This window comes from Odocoileus virginianus, chromosome 16, assembly GCF_023699985.2.
Source record: "Odocoileus virginianus isolate 20LAN1187 ecotype Illinois chromosome 16, Ovbor_1.2, whole genome shotgun sequence".
Lineage (NCBI taxonomy): Eukaryota > Metazoa > Chordata > Mammalia > Artiodactyla > Cervidae > Odocoileus > Odocoileus virginianus.
In genome coordinates, this window is record NC_069689.1 from 21,337,985 (window position 1) to 21,355,077 (window position 17,093).

At 34.0% G+C, this 17,093-nt stretch overlaps 1 protein-coding gene across 6 annotated transcripts in view; it reads right to left on the reverse strand.

The window, feature by feature from the left end:
• Window positions 1-17,093, reverse strand: part of PRPF39 (pre-mRNA processing factor 39) — a 34,896-nt gene that overhangs the window by 7,290 nt on the left and 10,513 nt on the right. The window contains exons 1-10 of one of the 6 annotated variants that reach the window (XM_070477990.1): window positions 12,227-12,315; window positions 11,971-12,039; window positions 11,705-11,867; window positions 11,458-11,576; window positions 8,294-8,461; window positions 3,449-3,614; window positions 2,606-2,713; window positions 1,130-1,294; window positions 691-817; window positions 60-328 (exon numbers count right to left, since the gene is read on the reverse strand). In XM_070477990.1, the coding sequence (XP_070334091.1) occupies window positions 60-328; window positions 691-817; window positions 1,130-1,294; window positions 2,606-2,713; window positions 3,449-3,614; window positions 8,294-8,461; window positions 11,458-11,576; window positions 11,705-11,791 (1,209 nt within the window). In that variant the 5' untranslated portion in view covers window positions 11,792-11,867; window positions 11,971-12,039; window positions 12,227-12,315. Of the gene's footprint in view, window positions 1-59; window positions 329-690; window positions 818-1,129; window positions 1,295-2,605; window positions 2,714-3,448; window positions 3,615-8,293; window positions 8,462-11,457; window positions 11,577-11,704; window positions 12,353-13,229; window positions 13,577-17,093 lie in introns of those variants that run through there. The other 5 variants (XM_020881400.2, XM_020881401.2, XM_020881402.2 and 2 more) reach the window with 5 other exon arrangements.

Sequence of the window (17,093 nt, forward strand, 5' to 3'; positions counted from 1 at the left end):
ACCACCAAGAAAGACCAATTTTTTATGGAAGATACTCTAAAAAAAACACAAATACATACTTTGTCTCTTTCAATAGCTTCCAAAAGCACCTTTCTTGATTTTGGAAGGTTTTTTTGTATTTTGAAAAGATGTCGGGCTAGTTTGATAGCATAGAATGATGATTCATTATTTGATTTGGCATTCTTAATGGCTTCCTGAAGCAAACGTTCAGCTTCTTCCATATTTCCATGACGTCGTTCTAAGCTTACTCTTCTCAAACGAACCATTGCCAATCCTAGAACACATTCTTCAAATGTTCTCAAGATATTCCTGGCTTCATTAATATTACCTAGAAATAGTAATTAAATGTTTGTGCTTTTGATTAAACTTAGCAAATATCCTTTATGCCATGTATTGGCAAATAACAGCCCACAGGCTAAATCCAGTTATCTGATCATTTTTTTTTTTTTAATGGAAAATAGCCATGCTCATTTGTCTATGTATTTTGTATGGCTATTTTCAGGCTACCATGGCAGAGTTGTTAGGAAAGAGACCATATAGCCTGCAAAGCCAAAATATTTACCATCTGGCCCTTTATAGAAAAAGTTTACCTGACCTCTGCTTTACACCAGTTCCTGAGACTCAATTCCTATATCTTTATCCCAAAGTAACTTAAATCCCAAAATATCAACTGAATTTCCTCATTCTTACCCTGCTGTTCCTCAAAAGCTGCCCAAAGCATATGCACCATGGGTTTCTTTGGGAGGTGAATAGTGCAAGCTCTGCTGAAGACATGCCTCACTCCTTCAATGCTATGATTTTCCATGTACTTGGCATACTACATACAGAAACAGAGGAAATACTGAATAATTTACAGTTGAACAAGCCATTAAATATGTGACAGAACGATAAAATTCTATTTTTAAACCCATTCAGCACCTTTATTGAACCACTAGACTAGTTTCTGTAAGGAAGGACGGAGAGGCAACGAGGTTGGCATATGCAGCAGTCAAATCTGGTTGCAAGCAGACCATCTCCTAATGCAACAGATATAGTTATATGAACAACATTCAACAGAAGTACAAAAAAGGTTAGTCACTAGATCAATGTTTATAATATATTCAAGTTTCAGACCATATAATTTTCTTACCTTAATCCAAAACTCCTCATAGAGGGCACATGATATGACACATCTTTCAAAGAGAACTACAACTCGTTCATGAGTCCCATTTTCAATTTCAAATTCTAAGTATTCTTTCCAGTTTTTCAGTTGTGCCTTTTCCAATGGTTTCACATGAAAATATGGTCTTTTAATCTGTAATAGAAGCATGGCATAACAATGAAAGTAAACCACCACCAAACATGCATTATTACAGTAATGCAAATTGCTTCAATTATAAATAATGAACCAGAAAAGTTTAATCACCACATCTCATGATTAAAAAGATTTTTAAAGTTAAAATCCCTTTAATTACTTAGGTTTTATAAATTGAAGGAACAAAATTATTTTCCAATTATCCAGTTATTTTAACAAAACTACACAATTTTATGTTCAGAACATTTTATTCTTTGCTGAGTATTTTAGAACTGAACAATTACACAAGAGTAAACGGTAAGCAGATCAGTGTCCATCACAGATGAATGGATAAAGTGATGTGGTATATATACATACAGACACATAACAATGGAATACTACTCAGCCATAAAAAAGAATGAAATAATGCCATTTTCTGCAACACAGATGTAACTAGACCATCATACTTAGTGAAATAGAATGATAAAGACAAATACTGTGTCCTATCACCTATATGTGGAATCTAAAAAAAAAAATAGTGAATATTAAAAAAATAAATAAATAAGGTAGATAAGCAGTTGCCTGGGGCTGAGTCAGGTGGTTACTGACTTGAAAAGGAGCCAAAGGGGACCTTTTGAGGTGACAGGATAGTCCTATATGCTTACTGTTGTGATAATCACAATGCTTGTCAAATGTCATTTTACTAGCCAATCACAAAAAAAATAACAACACATACTACATGATTCCATTCATATAAAAGGCCAGAACAGGGAAATCTATAAGAATAGAAGTAGGTTAGGTGGTAACTTGGAGTTGGTAGTAGGGAAGAGTAAGCAGGTGAGGGGTAAAAGCTAAAGAGTTTTTCAAAAGTGATGAAATGTCCTAAAATTAACATTAATTAAATGTTCTAAAAATATCTGTAGGTACATATCTGTGAATATATTAACTACTAAAGTGTACACTTTAAGTATATGGCATGTGAATTACATCTCAATAAAATGCTTAAAGAAGTAAAAGCCCTCATTTTACTCTATTTAAAATAGGTACATTTTGTTATATTACATGAAATAACTCAATGAAGTTGATTTTATAAACTGAATTGTAGTAAAACGGTTCAGATTAGACAGGTAACTTGTAATTCAAATAAATTTGAATTCAATATTTCTAAAGTTGATAACAGAAAATTGATAATGGCAGCCATAAATGCAACAATTACTTAAACAAGCGAAAATAAAAAGCAGAGACATCACTCAAAACTAAAAGAAAAATACATTATTCCTATCTGTATTTTGAAGCCTATTAACGACGACAACAAAAAAGCAAAACACTTACACCTTCTTCAAATGTCCACCTTTTACTAACTTCATGCTCATTATAATTAAACATTTCTTGATGAATTTCAATGATTCTATGTCTCATATTTTCTATTTCTGTAATAAGCTTGGGAAGAAAAAAAATTTAAACATGTAAGTTATATACTAAAATTTTAAAATATCACTGCTTACATTTAAGTATTATCCACACTTTAATCTTAGTGATGGGTTTCTGTTATCAATTATGGCAAAGTACAATTAACGATACTGAAATTAGTAACAGATTTTCATAATAAACCACTTTCTTATATGCCTTAAAAAAACAACAGGTCTAGTACATCACAACATAGGTGAAATTATCCTTTTACACTAATTTAGTTTCAGGTGTCTCTTAGTAAAACAGATCATCTGCTTTAAATCTATATTTAAACCACACTAGCTAAAGAATTCCTGGAGAAGGCAATGGCACACTACTCCAGTACTTGCCTGGAAAATCCTATGGATGGAGGAGCCTGGTAGGCTGCAGTCCATGGGGTCGCTAAGAGTCGGACACGACTGAGCGACTTCACTTTCACTTTTCACTTTCATGCATTGGAGGAGGAAATGGCAACCCACTCCAGTGTTCCTGCCTGGAGAATCCCAGGGACGGGGGAGCCTGGTGAGCTGCTGTCTATGGGGTCGCACAGTCGGATACGACTGAAGCAACTTAGCAGCAGCAGCAGCAGCAGCTAAATAATTCTTACCTGCCTTAATCAGAAATTAATTTTATAAGAGCTACAAATCATACCACACATGCAGTCAAGGGACATAAAGTCTATAGTTTCTCACACATGGAAATTTTTTTTTTAGTAAGTCTGGTTACCTTTGCTGGATCAGTTATGTCTTCTATTCCTGATGGCAGATCATCACCAGGAGGACCATCATCACCACTATGCCCATTTACAGAAGCTAATTCCCTTCTCAGCTGAATAAACTGTTCACCAGTTAGAAGATCTCTAGGCAAATTATTCTGGACATGGTCTTTAAATCTAATGGAAGACAATAAAAATACAAGCTCTATATATAAAGCATAACTTTAGATCCCACATCACATTTCTACTTACACATTATTCTTTCAAAGGAACTCTGACTTAAAACAAAAAAACCCCCCACACCTTTTCTCCTCCTTTTCTATAGCATTAACCTACACCACTTGATAAAACAATGTACAGACATCTTCATTTCCTTCCTGCCTTTGCAATGGAATGATGAAGGCAAGTCATACACTGAAATCCTACTTTTGTCCATTACTAATTATTTGACTTGAAGTTTTTCCCTTCTCTGTTAGTTTTCTCATCTGTAAAGTTAAATAAGCAATCCATATCTAAATAATAAATGATTACCTATAAATGAGCAACAAATTTTGCAGCTCCTTTAGAACTCACCTCCCAATTACTCCTGAATTCATGTGTCTATGCCAAATACTCCAATGAAACTGCCCTAATTAAAGTCACCAAGTACCCCGTATAAGAAAAATTAAATGGATACTTGTTGGCTCTGAGTTACTACCTTCCTGGTTTTCCTCCAAGTCTCTGACTGCTCCTTGATCTCCTTTGAGGGGTCCCCACTCCAGTCTGCCCCTAAATACTAGTATGCCCAAGGATTCTACTCTACATTTAGTTGTGATATGTTTTTATATACTTTCTGGCCAATCTTATTAATATAGCTTGAAATAATAAGCATATTGTGATGACTTTTACAACTCTAATTTAAGCCTAAAGTGAAAAAAAATGTTATTCGCTCAGTTGTGATCTTTGTGTGTCCGACATTTTGCGACTGTAGCCCATCAGGCTCCTCTGTCCATGGAATTCTCCACGCAAGAATACTGGAGCAGGAAGCCATTCCCTTTTCCAGGGGATCTTCCCGACTCAGGGATCAAACCGGGTCTCCTACATTGCAGGCAGATTCTTTACCATTTGAGCCATCAGGAAAGCCCAAACCTTTCCCCTAAATTTCAGATTCACTTGCCAACACTCTGCATAAAGAAATACAGATTTTAAGCAAAGACTGTTTTGAAAAACATGTAATTTCATTTATCTACACATACTAGTTTATATATACACACATACATACAAATTTTAATCAAAAACACAAAGCTGAGGAGCTAAAATATCTACACCATCTTAAATTGGAACCTTACATACATGTCTTCAAGTGTATCACTTTCATCCACAAATCAACACCCTCAGGCATTTCTAATCTTGATATTGTCAACCGCTAAGTTTCCCAATCTCTTCCACCTACCTTATTTCTTACATTCCATTGGTCCTACATTCCTGGTCTTACATACCAGGTCCAATTTAGTCTACCTTCTAAATATGGCTCCATGACCCCCTCATTATTTACCAAAATAAACATAAACCTGTGTCCTGATATTGTCTCCTCCCACTCCCACCTCAATACTGCTATCAAAAATGTTATTAAAAAATAAACATGAGAAGCTAGTAAACAGGATCATATCTCATCCTCATCCCCAAAATCACTTCAATGCTTACCCTGCATTCAGACTAAAATCCAGTCTCCATGAAGTCTTTCATATTTTGACCTAGCCTCTGACCCAGGCCTGCATCTTCAACCTAATTCTCAGAGATGGTTGTACACGTACCATAACTTTTGGATTTCCCCCAAAGTTTTTTAAAACTAATGTAGGCTACTGATACATGGATTTTAAAACTTCCATAGGGACCACCCTGGCAGTCCATGGGTTAAGACTCTGCACTTCTAATGCAGGGGCCATAGGTTTGATCCCTGGTCAGAGAACTAAGATGCCGCATGCCACAAGGTATGGCAAAAAAAAAAAAAAAAACTTTTACAAATGTATGTAAATAACATTGGAAATTAAATTTTGCAAAATCAATGAATACAGAGGCTTACCTTGATATATTTTATCACCAGGAGGAAAAAAATATAGATTGCCTTATTTTAAAAAAATTTTAAATGAGGAAGTAACTCTCAAATGTGTAGTATGAAAATAAACAATTCTCATATATTAACATTAAAAATTGTCAATATATAGATAAGAAACTTGAAATAAGTTTTAAAATAAATTTTAAAACAGCTGCCATGTTATATTAGAAACTTCTTTCACATGGTGATAACATATGCATAATACTTTTTCATTAGCTTTTTCTACTATAAAGCTAATTTATTCAATCTATTAATAGAATGGCTGAGTGCCTAATACATATGGAACTGTTTTCCTTCCTATTAAGGATGAGCATTTTTCAGTCGCTAAGTTGTGTCTGACTCTTTGTGACCCCATGCATTGCAGCACACCAGGCTTCCCTATCCTTCACAATTTCTTGTAGCTTGCTCACACTCATGTCCACTGAGTCAGTGATGCCATCCCAACCATCTGATCCTCTGCCTCCCCCTTCTCCTCCTGCCCTCAATCCTTCCCAGCATTAGGGGTTTTTTCAATCATAAAAAGAATTAAAAAGCCTCAGAAAATGACAGACATGTAGAGGATACAGGAGACGTAAATTCAAAGGAGTGTTATTAGTGGTAAGAAAAATGAAATAAATGTAGGTAGAGTGCTGGCACAAATGATAAAACAGTTCTGTTTAGGTGAACTGGAAAAAGTGTCATAGAGAAAACATTAAGCTATATGGGTCCTGAGGAATGAGTTCACCAGATAAATGAAAAGTGGAAAAGGCATTACAGTCATAAAAGTATAAATCAACACTGCCCATTGGGAAATTATCAGTACTTAAGTTTATCTAGAGCTTAGGAACTACCAGGGACTGAACCTGAGGAGTTAGATCATACCACAAAAGTATTCATGCTAGGGGGATTTTAAATTAGATGTTTTCTTAGAGATAATGTTCAGTGTACAACCAATATACAAGCCTACACAATAAAGTATTTGTATTACAGCACTTAGAACACTTCTTAGCACATGCTTCCTCTTCTACACTTATGAGTAACTTAAGGGCCAAGTCAATGCACACATATCTTCTACAGGCCTTTATTCCTTCAAATTAAATGCATATCATCTGGTACACAGCAAGTGCTAAATAGGGCAAGTATATTTGACATAAGAAACCATTTCAGCAGTTATTAAAGCAGTTAGTCAAGGGAATTAGTTTATTTATATAAACTATAAGATTTACTGATACAAATACTATTTATCAGTCTGGTACACGCATAAGGAAAGTGGTTCTCATTAAGCAAAAAAGACAAGATTAAGAAGTAGTATGTAAAACGCAACCCACTAAATCTCTGTTGTAAGTATACATGCATTTTAAAAACCCAGTGAAATATTCATTTAAAAAAAAAAAAAAAAAGATTTAGAAAACTACACCAAGAACTTTGGGGCCATGCTAAGTTCCAATCAGCTTCCAAGCACTTACTAACTCTGTAATCTTATGCAAATATTTTAATCTTTCTTTACCTCTACTTTCATAAAATGTAGAAAATACCAGTATGATACCTCCATGGTGAGGATTAAAAGTTATAAGGCACTCAGAATACTGTCTGTATAACTGCTTCTTAGTCTTATTTTTTCTCAGTCACCAACAATAAAATTATAATCATAGGTTTTACCTATACTTTAGACCCTAGAAGAATTGATTTATGAAAGGAAACTGCTTTGTCCCAGAAGACTTTTAAAATCTCTTTTTAAAGGTTTTAAAAATAATTAAAAATATTTAACTTTTAAAATTTGACCAACAAATATTCACCAAGAATTTCCAGATGCCAATCCTTGTGTTAATCTCTTTCAGCAAGTATCTTCCTAGATCATTCATACCCTAGAAACCTGCACACTCCTCTAAATTTCATGAAAAAAAAAAAAAAAAAAAAAAAAGAGATGGCATATTCAGACCCACGTTTCCTATTTCTAATGTGGGTCTGCAGAGATTTAGCAAATTGATCCACAGTTATCTGCAAATGCTTCATGAAGTTTTCTACTTTTTCAGTAAAGAAAATTTCAGAAAATCACTTACTTAAGAAGTACTTAAGTTTACAGGTTCTACCACAATCCTAGTTATAAAAATTATGACACAAATATAGACAATATGGCACTTAAGAAGAGCAAACATTTATCAACACAGTCCTCATACTTTCTTGTTCAGAAAGACTGAGTCTTTATCAGTGGGATACTTGAATATATCAAACAGAACACGCAAATCACAGTACACAGAAATAGTTGTTTTATACAGTGTTCATTAAAATGAAATGATACCAATCATAACAGATTATCATAATAGAAAATGAAACCGAAATAATTTTTGATTGTTTGAATATAAATAGGACTTAACTACAAAAAATACATTCTTCACTGTATGAATCACAAGAATGTACCTTGAGTAAATTATTACATTTCAAATAAGCTTTTATTATGTGCTATATACTGAGCTACCTGTAAGAATAATAAAGCTTAGATTATTTTCACTACTCTGAAACATCCTAAACAAGAGAGAGAAGTCCTGCTGTTCCCTCATCCATAAAACAGATCAAGGGAACCTTATAAAAACCAGTGAAGTTCATCAACTATATTGAAAATATCAAAATTTTAAAGTGAATATAAATTGTGATTATTGAGCAAAATAAATCTGTTTGCATCTAATAGAATCTTCCATTTCAAGAGAATAATTATCCTCAATATTAGAAATTAATTACCTGAGTAATCACAAAAAAATTTTAATGATCTGATTTTTCCACCCACCTCTGAAAATGATGACTATACAGTTGTGTTGGAATACCAAGAATACGATCATATATAGCTGTAACTTCTCTCAGGTTTCCCTGTTCATTTTCCCAGTTTATATACATCTCCCACAGTCTGTCCGATCGGAAATCTGTTCCCGCAGCTAGAACAGCATGCTCAAACGTTCTGAAAAATTAAATTACCTCTACGTTATCTTTCCAAGATAAAAACCACTTTAAATATGTTATTTCTGCATTTTGCAATATATACAAGTATCAAATCAATAAGTCATACATTTGAAATTAATATAATTTATATGTCAATTATACCTCAATTTTGAAAACAAAATATTTCTAAGTTTTAGAAGATAATGTTAAATTCAAAGTTACAGGCAACTTTACAAGTACAGATTAAAAGAAGGAATAATAGACAAGTGTGTGTGACAGCTGCTTAAAAAAAGAGAAAATATAAAGGGAATAGGTAAATGTACTTTTATGTAGCTGTATATTATTTTATATGCTATAAATTTGCAATGCAAGTTACACTACAAACATGTAAGAGTGACAGAGCAGACACTAAAATACTCATTAAACTTGAAATGTATGTTGAATAGATTCCTCTAGGGCAAAAGACAAAGTGGCAAAATTTATCTTATTTTAAGAAACAGTTTTCTGACAAAGCAACCCTCCAACGAGGGGGCCCAGCTGCCTCTTTGGGTAATGAGAAATATACATAAACTTTAAAACTTAAAATTCTCTCCTGATTCTAAAATTCCACAATTAAAGTTTGCTAAAAAGTCCTTTATGTTAAAATATTTGCGCTCATTTCAAGAGATTTCTGTAAGCAATTTTAATCACAGGATTTGATACCTCAATGGGATAAAATTTTAGATACATATTTTCAAAATATATATTATAATCAAGAGGGGGTTTTAACAGCATAGAACTATATATACTATCTAAAGTAATCTAAAACTAAACAGAATCCCAACCAAAGCACTAAGAATTAGGTGGAACAGAGAAAACAAATTCTAACATTCATCTAACACATAAAAATACAAAATATTTTTCTAAAAGGATAAAGAAGCAGGCTTTTTCCTGAAAGGTCTCCAAGGAAACTAGGAAGCTATAGAAATTAAAGGCACAACACTGACCCAGTATCATCAAAATGAATTAATAAAACAGTTCTCAAGAAAATAAACCCATATACATGTGACAATTTAGAATATGATAAAAAAGTATTGGTATTTTAAATCCATACAGAAAAAAATAAGCCAATGAAGAAAAGACAGTTCAACAAATGGAAGAAAAAAAAATGTTAATCTCTGATTCACAAAAGACACAAACTAAGGTTAATCTGTCTCACAAAAGGTACAAACTAAGAATCAGATAAATCAAGGACAGGAAAAAAAAAGTCTACAAAAAGAATTAGTAGAAAACTCACGATTTATATATTCTTGTCAAGACAGGCACAAAACTCAGAAACTAATAAAAGACTGAAAATTGAACCACGTTAAGAAAAAAACAAACACCTCTACATGACAAAAATACCCAATGGAAAATGCTTTAAGGCCCTAAGGAAGTATTACTTTCAACTCAAAATTCTATACCCCACGGGATTCATCAATTGGGTGTTTCAGATATACAAATTAAAAAAATTTTTTTTCATTTCAAGCATCCTTTATCAGAAAGTTATGGAATTCACTCCTCTAAAGGTATGTAAGAACCAAGAAAGAACAGAATCTAATTAATAAACTAATAAACAGAACTTAGACGGTAAAGAGGATGATGGTAATAAGGAAACCTGTAAACAGCTGCCATACAAAAGACTCAGAATAGAACCACCAGTGCAGATTACAGAAGAGGGGGTCCCAGGAGGGTATCTCCAAGGGGCCAGGGTAGAATTTACAGATCTCAGAACATAATTCTCTTTCTATAATTTTCAGATTAAGTAGAATAACACAATACATGCATTTTTTTACTTTCAAAAAAATAACTTACACAGATAGCATTTGTAATTGTGGAAAGTGAGTATTAGTATTGACTGCTGAAAGTAGCTGCTGGAAGGGGTAGAAAATTTTAAGTGTTCCAAGAAAGACAGGAAATGGAAAAAGAGGCAGAGGTACGAGAAGGGGTAATCAAAGGAAAAACAAAAAGCTATGAAACCTATCCATATAGGAAAGATGAGGAATGGGAAGACAGGGTATAAATGAACTAAAAATTCTCATATACCATAACAGAATGATAATATCTACAGCTAGTGAAAGAGAAGCAGAAAGCAGTAGAGTGCTATTGCTATCAACATGTTGGAAAATAATAGAAGAAAGAGCTAAAATATCTGAAGAGAGGTGGAGGGACCACTTTTTGTTACAAGTAGTTTAATATTAACTGTCTAAACTATATGCACATACTTTGATAAAAATAAAAACCAAAAATACATTTTAAACTCCTATAATCAGCAATAAGGACAATTCCAAAGTAAAATAATCAAATCATATAAACAGGCAATGTGAAAATGGCTTATATACATAGCATCTGAAAAGATGGTAAACCAAGATATGTAAACCAAGAAACCTAGAGATACGTGAATTCAGATAATGAAACACTACAGGAGGTTAAAAAAAATATGCCATGACTGGGAAAATGCCTATACCCTCACACACCACAACAGTTTAAAGCTGGTACCACTTTACATGTGATAAATGTAGCTGTGTATTTCCTTTGACACAAGTTCCATTTCTGTAGTCTCTACATAAATACTGACTTAGAGAGATGTTCACTACAGCACTATTTCCTATAAAGACCTGGTTAAATAAAATACACTACCTTGATACTATAAGGTTAAAAAATGGTAGGGAGAAAGTCTAGAACACTGTTAATTAAAAAAAAAAAAAGACAAATATGTATAATGGTATACACACATATATATGTATATCTATGTGTATCTCAAAAAATAAACACCAAGTCATTTACTCTGAAGGGAGAGGGATTGGAGACATAAGAAAACAGGGTATGGAATGGTGGAGGGCTTTATTATGGACATTTTTTAATAATCATAAGTTTACTAGGGTATTTTTTATAGTGAAAAAGAAGTATACAAAAGTTAAACTTTCAGTTTAGCATTGACAATTAATTCTACTATCAATATCAGAATACCTGACTTAAATACTTATTTTCACATACCCTCTTACAGTACTGTTCGTCTCAGGATCACCAGGGTCCAGTGTTTCTTTTAAGAAGTTTATATAATGTATCCAAAGGTCAACACTCAGAGGTATTGCCTGAAGTCCCCGGCGATACACCTAAGAAGAAAAGAACAAACTGCACTTCAAGTATTTAGTTATGTCTTGACAGAGAGGCAACACTGTGTTATCCGGTGAACCTTAGAAATACTAATTACTGGAATTTTGTTTAAATAATCTACCATTACCATTTGGGTGGAGGTTGGATAGAACATGGCAATGTTCTGATCCCCACGTGCAGAGTCTTGATCTTCAAAGCGCAGCAGTCCCTGCATTCTGACCGGGCTGTGTGGGCAGGCTTTGGGTTACAGACCATAGGGCACAGACCCATTAGAGCATCAATGACAGCGTCTGACCAAAAATGCAATAAGACGTAGCAAATGTGACTAGCAAACCAACTATATTGTTTGGAAAATGAGAAATAAATGCAAGTGAGAGAAAAGCCCTGCCCTACTTGTTAAGCTGCAGTGTAATACAGAGGCTTGCACTGCAAAGCTTGACAAACTGTAGAGGTTTAACGCACCTGCCAACAAAGAGAGAAAATATTAGCTACAAATGCCACAAGAGTGACAAATGCAAATAAAATACCCTGTAAAATTGTTTGACCATAAATCGTAGGTACTGCCAGCCAAAAAAAAAACAGTCTTTGCTTTGTTATTATTTGGCTTACAGTACCTAATGGAGATAATTTTATTCAGTAATGTACGTACCTCATCTGATTGTTTAATGTTGTCATGTCGCTTTTCAAGATCTGCATACTTTTTCCAATAACCATAGCAATACGGATAGTGTATGAAAAATTTGTCAAATGCTTTCCTGGCAGCCATCAAGTGATTCTGATGAAAATAAAACAAAGTGTTTAAACATCTTGAAAATTTCTGTCACAAAAGCATTTATTATTCTTTCTAATGTACAGGCATACCTCAGAAGTATTGCGGGTTTGATTTCAGACCACTGTTACAAAATGTGTATCACAATAAAGCAGGTCACACAATTTTTTTTGTTTCCAAGTGCACATAAAAATTCTGTTTATATTCTACTGTAGTCTACTAAGTACACAATAGTATTATGTCTAAAAAAAGCAACATACATACCTTAATTTTAAACTACTTTATTGCTACGAATTGCCAAAACAATTATAAAACAGTAATATCAAATACCACTGATCACAGATGACTATAACAAATAATGAAAAAGTCTGAAATATGGTAAAAAATATCAAATATGTGAACAAGACAGGAAGTGAGCAAACACTGTTGTAAAAACAGCACCAACAGACCTTCTCAATGCAGGATTGCCACAAACCTTTGCGAAAAATGTAGTATCTATGAAGTTCAATAAAGTAAAGCGCAATAAAATGAGGTATGCCTGTACTATCTCAAATAAAATAAACGGCAGGCTTAAAAACTATACACTTGACAGCTTTGAAACAGAAGGAACTCATTCTGTCAAACAGCAGGGTAATTTTTTTTTTTAACTTTAGCAATTTTATACACATATACGTACACACACCAGTCTTTACAAACATTAGAATTTGATTATAATACTTTCTATAATGTACAAATGCCATGATAGCTATTTTTTGAAGCTAAAATACATATAATTTATTCAACTTAATCTGAAAATTACAAAAGAGGCAACTTCAATTACAAAACAGTAAGGCTTAGTCTCATATTAGTTGTTTAATGTAATCCCATTGAAATAATTACTAACCTCCTGTTCTACATACTGAAGCAAATATACCCAGCCTGTAAAATCCTGAGGATTACTTTCTACAGTTTTCCAAAACTTTTCATATTCTGGAGGGAAATTTGCTTCTGTTTCTGTCACTGGAAGGTCCACAGTACTTGCAATTTCATTTTCTTCTGTAGTTGCGTTCACATTAGGAGATCCATCGGGTGACTGCTCCATTTCTGTAACATTCATAATCTCAGTACTAAAATCAGCAGACTGCTCTCCCACTGCCTCTGAACTGCTGCCGATGCTGCCATTGCTGGAATTTCTGTACTCCTCCATGTGAGAGTTTTGCATAGCTGTTTATTTCGCCTTCAGTTAATGATCTGTGGAAACAAAGAGAAACATCTTCCAAATGTTTATTTGGCATTATCAAAGCCATCTTTTAAAAGCCTAGGTTAGCTATTAAAAGAATACATTAACTTGATTCTTGAACTCTCCTATAAGTCATAATCAGGTTTAATAGTTTTTACATTATAAATTAAATTCTGTAACATATAAATGTTCCAAAATTCTGCCACTTATTGTTGGCTGAGCAAAAACTAGTTCTTTCATCTATAAAACAACTGAATATTGTGCTAGCTCCCTAAAGAAGCAACCATATCTTGAATTCAATGCTTCTCAGCTAGCTAAGAATCTGAAATTTAATGTATGAATTCTATCCTGCTACCAATCCTGACAAACAGCAATATTTTTAATATCTATCCTGGAGACTACAGGTAAAACTAATAAAACAAACTGTGATAATGGACATAAATGTTCCACAGGGAAATGCACAACATAGCTCAAGGCAGATTTTTAGAAAAGAGAAGGTTAATACTGTTGAAATATATTTATAATTTTTAATTCTAGAAGATTTTATTATAGAAGACATATTATTTTAAAAAATTAAAGAGTCACTTTTAAAGTGATTAAATATTATTAAAAACATATTCATGAGAGAATTCCTTGGCAGCCCAGTGCTCTCACTGCAGGGGCCCTGGGTTTGATCCCTGGTTGGGGGACTTAGATCCCACAAGCCAGGCAGCCAGAAGAAAAACCAAAAAAACCCACAAAACACTGTACTTATGAAAGTTTTACCACGTATCGTGAAGTCTTTTAAATTATGTCATCTTACAGTTAAAGCCATAAAATAATAAAGAATTATTATTTTTTCACAAGTCACTTCATCTCTTCCACTAACAGTTTAAATGGAACCTGAATCATTAAATTATACGGCATGTCTTTTTTTTAAATTAGGGATTATTCTCAAAACTAAGCAGACCATAAAACTGATTTACTCCTAAACTACACTCTGAATACTTAAGTAGTTCACACAGTACAATATAATTTAAAAGAGGTAAATAATCAGTCAAAAAGCATTTGATTAAAAGCATTCTCTAGAACACTGTATTATAGCGAAAAGAGATGGCAGTATTAAGTACACTCCTTTAATAAATGCCATATCTGTACAATGAAATAATACAAGAAATATGTGCACCTGTGTTAATAGAAGGATATCTACTACATATATATTATATAGATGCTACACACAAATCGGTAAGAATTTATACCAAATAAAATACACTAAAAATATTAGTTGGTGTTAATGGTTGTTCTCCCTATATAACTGGGCTGATGCTTGTTTTTGTTCAGCACGGCAATATACCTAACCCCGTGTAAGGATTATGAGACTGAAAAGACATCTGCTGCAGAGCTCTTGTAGAGATTTTGCTTTTTTGATAAAAAAGACAGTCAGCAAATAGTGTAGGCTCTACTACTTTCTTCTTACCTTGCACGTGAACATATCTGAAACAACCGATATTAACAAAGTCAAAAGAACTGGCCAGAAAAATGAAGAAATGCCAGCCCCGACATCATCAAACTGCTAACATGCCAACTTTATACTGCAACAGAAAATAAGTCCCTACTTGTTTAAACTATTTTCAATAAATGGGTTTTTCTATTACTTTCAGAAAAGTACATTCCTAACTAACCCACAAACAATGCATGAGAATGTTCCATTTTTCCATCTCCCCCCGTTAGCACTAGGTATCAAGAAACTTAATTTTTGCTCATCTGATTAAAAATGAAAAACAGAAAGTAGTACCTTATTTTGATGTGCATTTGACTACAAGGAGGTTGAATTTCTATGTTCTTATTTTTATTAAATGCTACTTCACATCCTCAGTCCATATTATTCATATATTCTTTGTGTGTGTGTGGAGGGCATCTTTTAGATTGTCATGGCGATTTGAACTCCAGATTTTAAAATGCAGTATGATGGAACTGGAGGAATCAACCTGCCTGACTTCAGGCTCTACTACAAAGCCACAGTCTTCAAGACAGTATGGTATTGGCACAAAGACAGAAATATAGATCAATGGAACAAAACAGAAAGCCCAGAGATAGATAAATCCATGTACCTATGGACACCTTATCTTCGACAAAGGAGGAAAGAACATACAATGGAAAAAAGACAACCTCTTTAACAAGTGGTGCTGGGAAAACTGGTCAACCACTTGTAAAAGAATGAAACTAGAACACTCTCTAACACCATACACAAAAATAAACTCAAAATGGATTAAAGATCTAAATGTAAGACCAGAAACTATAAAACTTCTAGAGGAGAACATAGGCAAAACACTCTCCGACATAAATCACAGCAGGATCCTCTATGACCCACCTCCCAGAATATTGGGAATAAAAGCAAAAATAGACAAATGGGACCTAATTAAACTTAAAAGCTTTTGCACAACAAAGGAAACTATATGCAAGGTGAAAAGACAGCCTTCAGAATGGGAGAAAATAATAGCAAATGAAGAAACAGACAAAGGATTAATCTCAAAAATATACAAGCAACTCCTGAAGCTCAATTCCAGAAAAATAAATGACCCAATCAAAAAATGGGCCAAAGAACTAAACAGACATTTCTCCAAAGAAGACATACAGATGGCTAACAAACACATGAAAAGATGCTCCACATCACTCATTATCAGAGAAATGCAAAACAAAACCTCAATGAGGTACCATTACACGCCAGTCAAGATGGCTGCTATCCAAAAGTCTACAAGCAATAAATGCTGGAGAGGGTGTGGGGAAAAGGGAACCCTCTTACACTGTTGGTGGGAATGCAAACTAGTACAGCCGCTATGGAGAACAGTGTGGAGATTCCTTAAAAAACTGGAAATAGAACTGCCATATGACCCAGCAATCCCACTCCTGGGCATACACACTGAGGAAACCAGATCTGAAAGAGACACGTGTACCCCAATGTTCATCGCAGCACTGTTTATAATAGACAGGACATGGAAACAACTGCTCATCAGCAGATGAATGGATAAGAAAGCTGTGGTACATATACACAATGGAATATTACTCAGCCATTAAAAAGAATGCATTTGAATCAGTTCTAATGAGATGGATAAAACTGGAGCCCATTATACAGAGTGAAGAAAGCCAGAAAGATAAACACCAATACAGTATACTAACGCAAATATATGGAATTAAAAAAAATGGTAATGATAACTCTATACGCAAGACAGAAAAACAGAGATATACAGAACAGACTTTTGGACTCTATGGGAAAAGGCGAGGGTAGGATGATTTGAGAGAACAGCATCGAAACATGTATATTATCAGGTGTGAAATAGATCGCCAGTCCAGGTTGGATGCATGAGACAAGTGCTCGGGGTTGGTGCACTGGGACGACCCAGAGGGATGGGATATGGAGGAAGGTGGGAGGGGGGTTCAGGATGGGTAACACATGTAAATCCATGGCTGATTCATGTCAATGTATGGCAAAAACAACTACAATATTGTAAAGTAATTAGCCTCCAACTAATAAAAATAAATGGGAAAAAA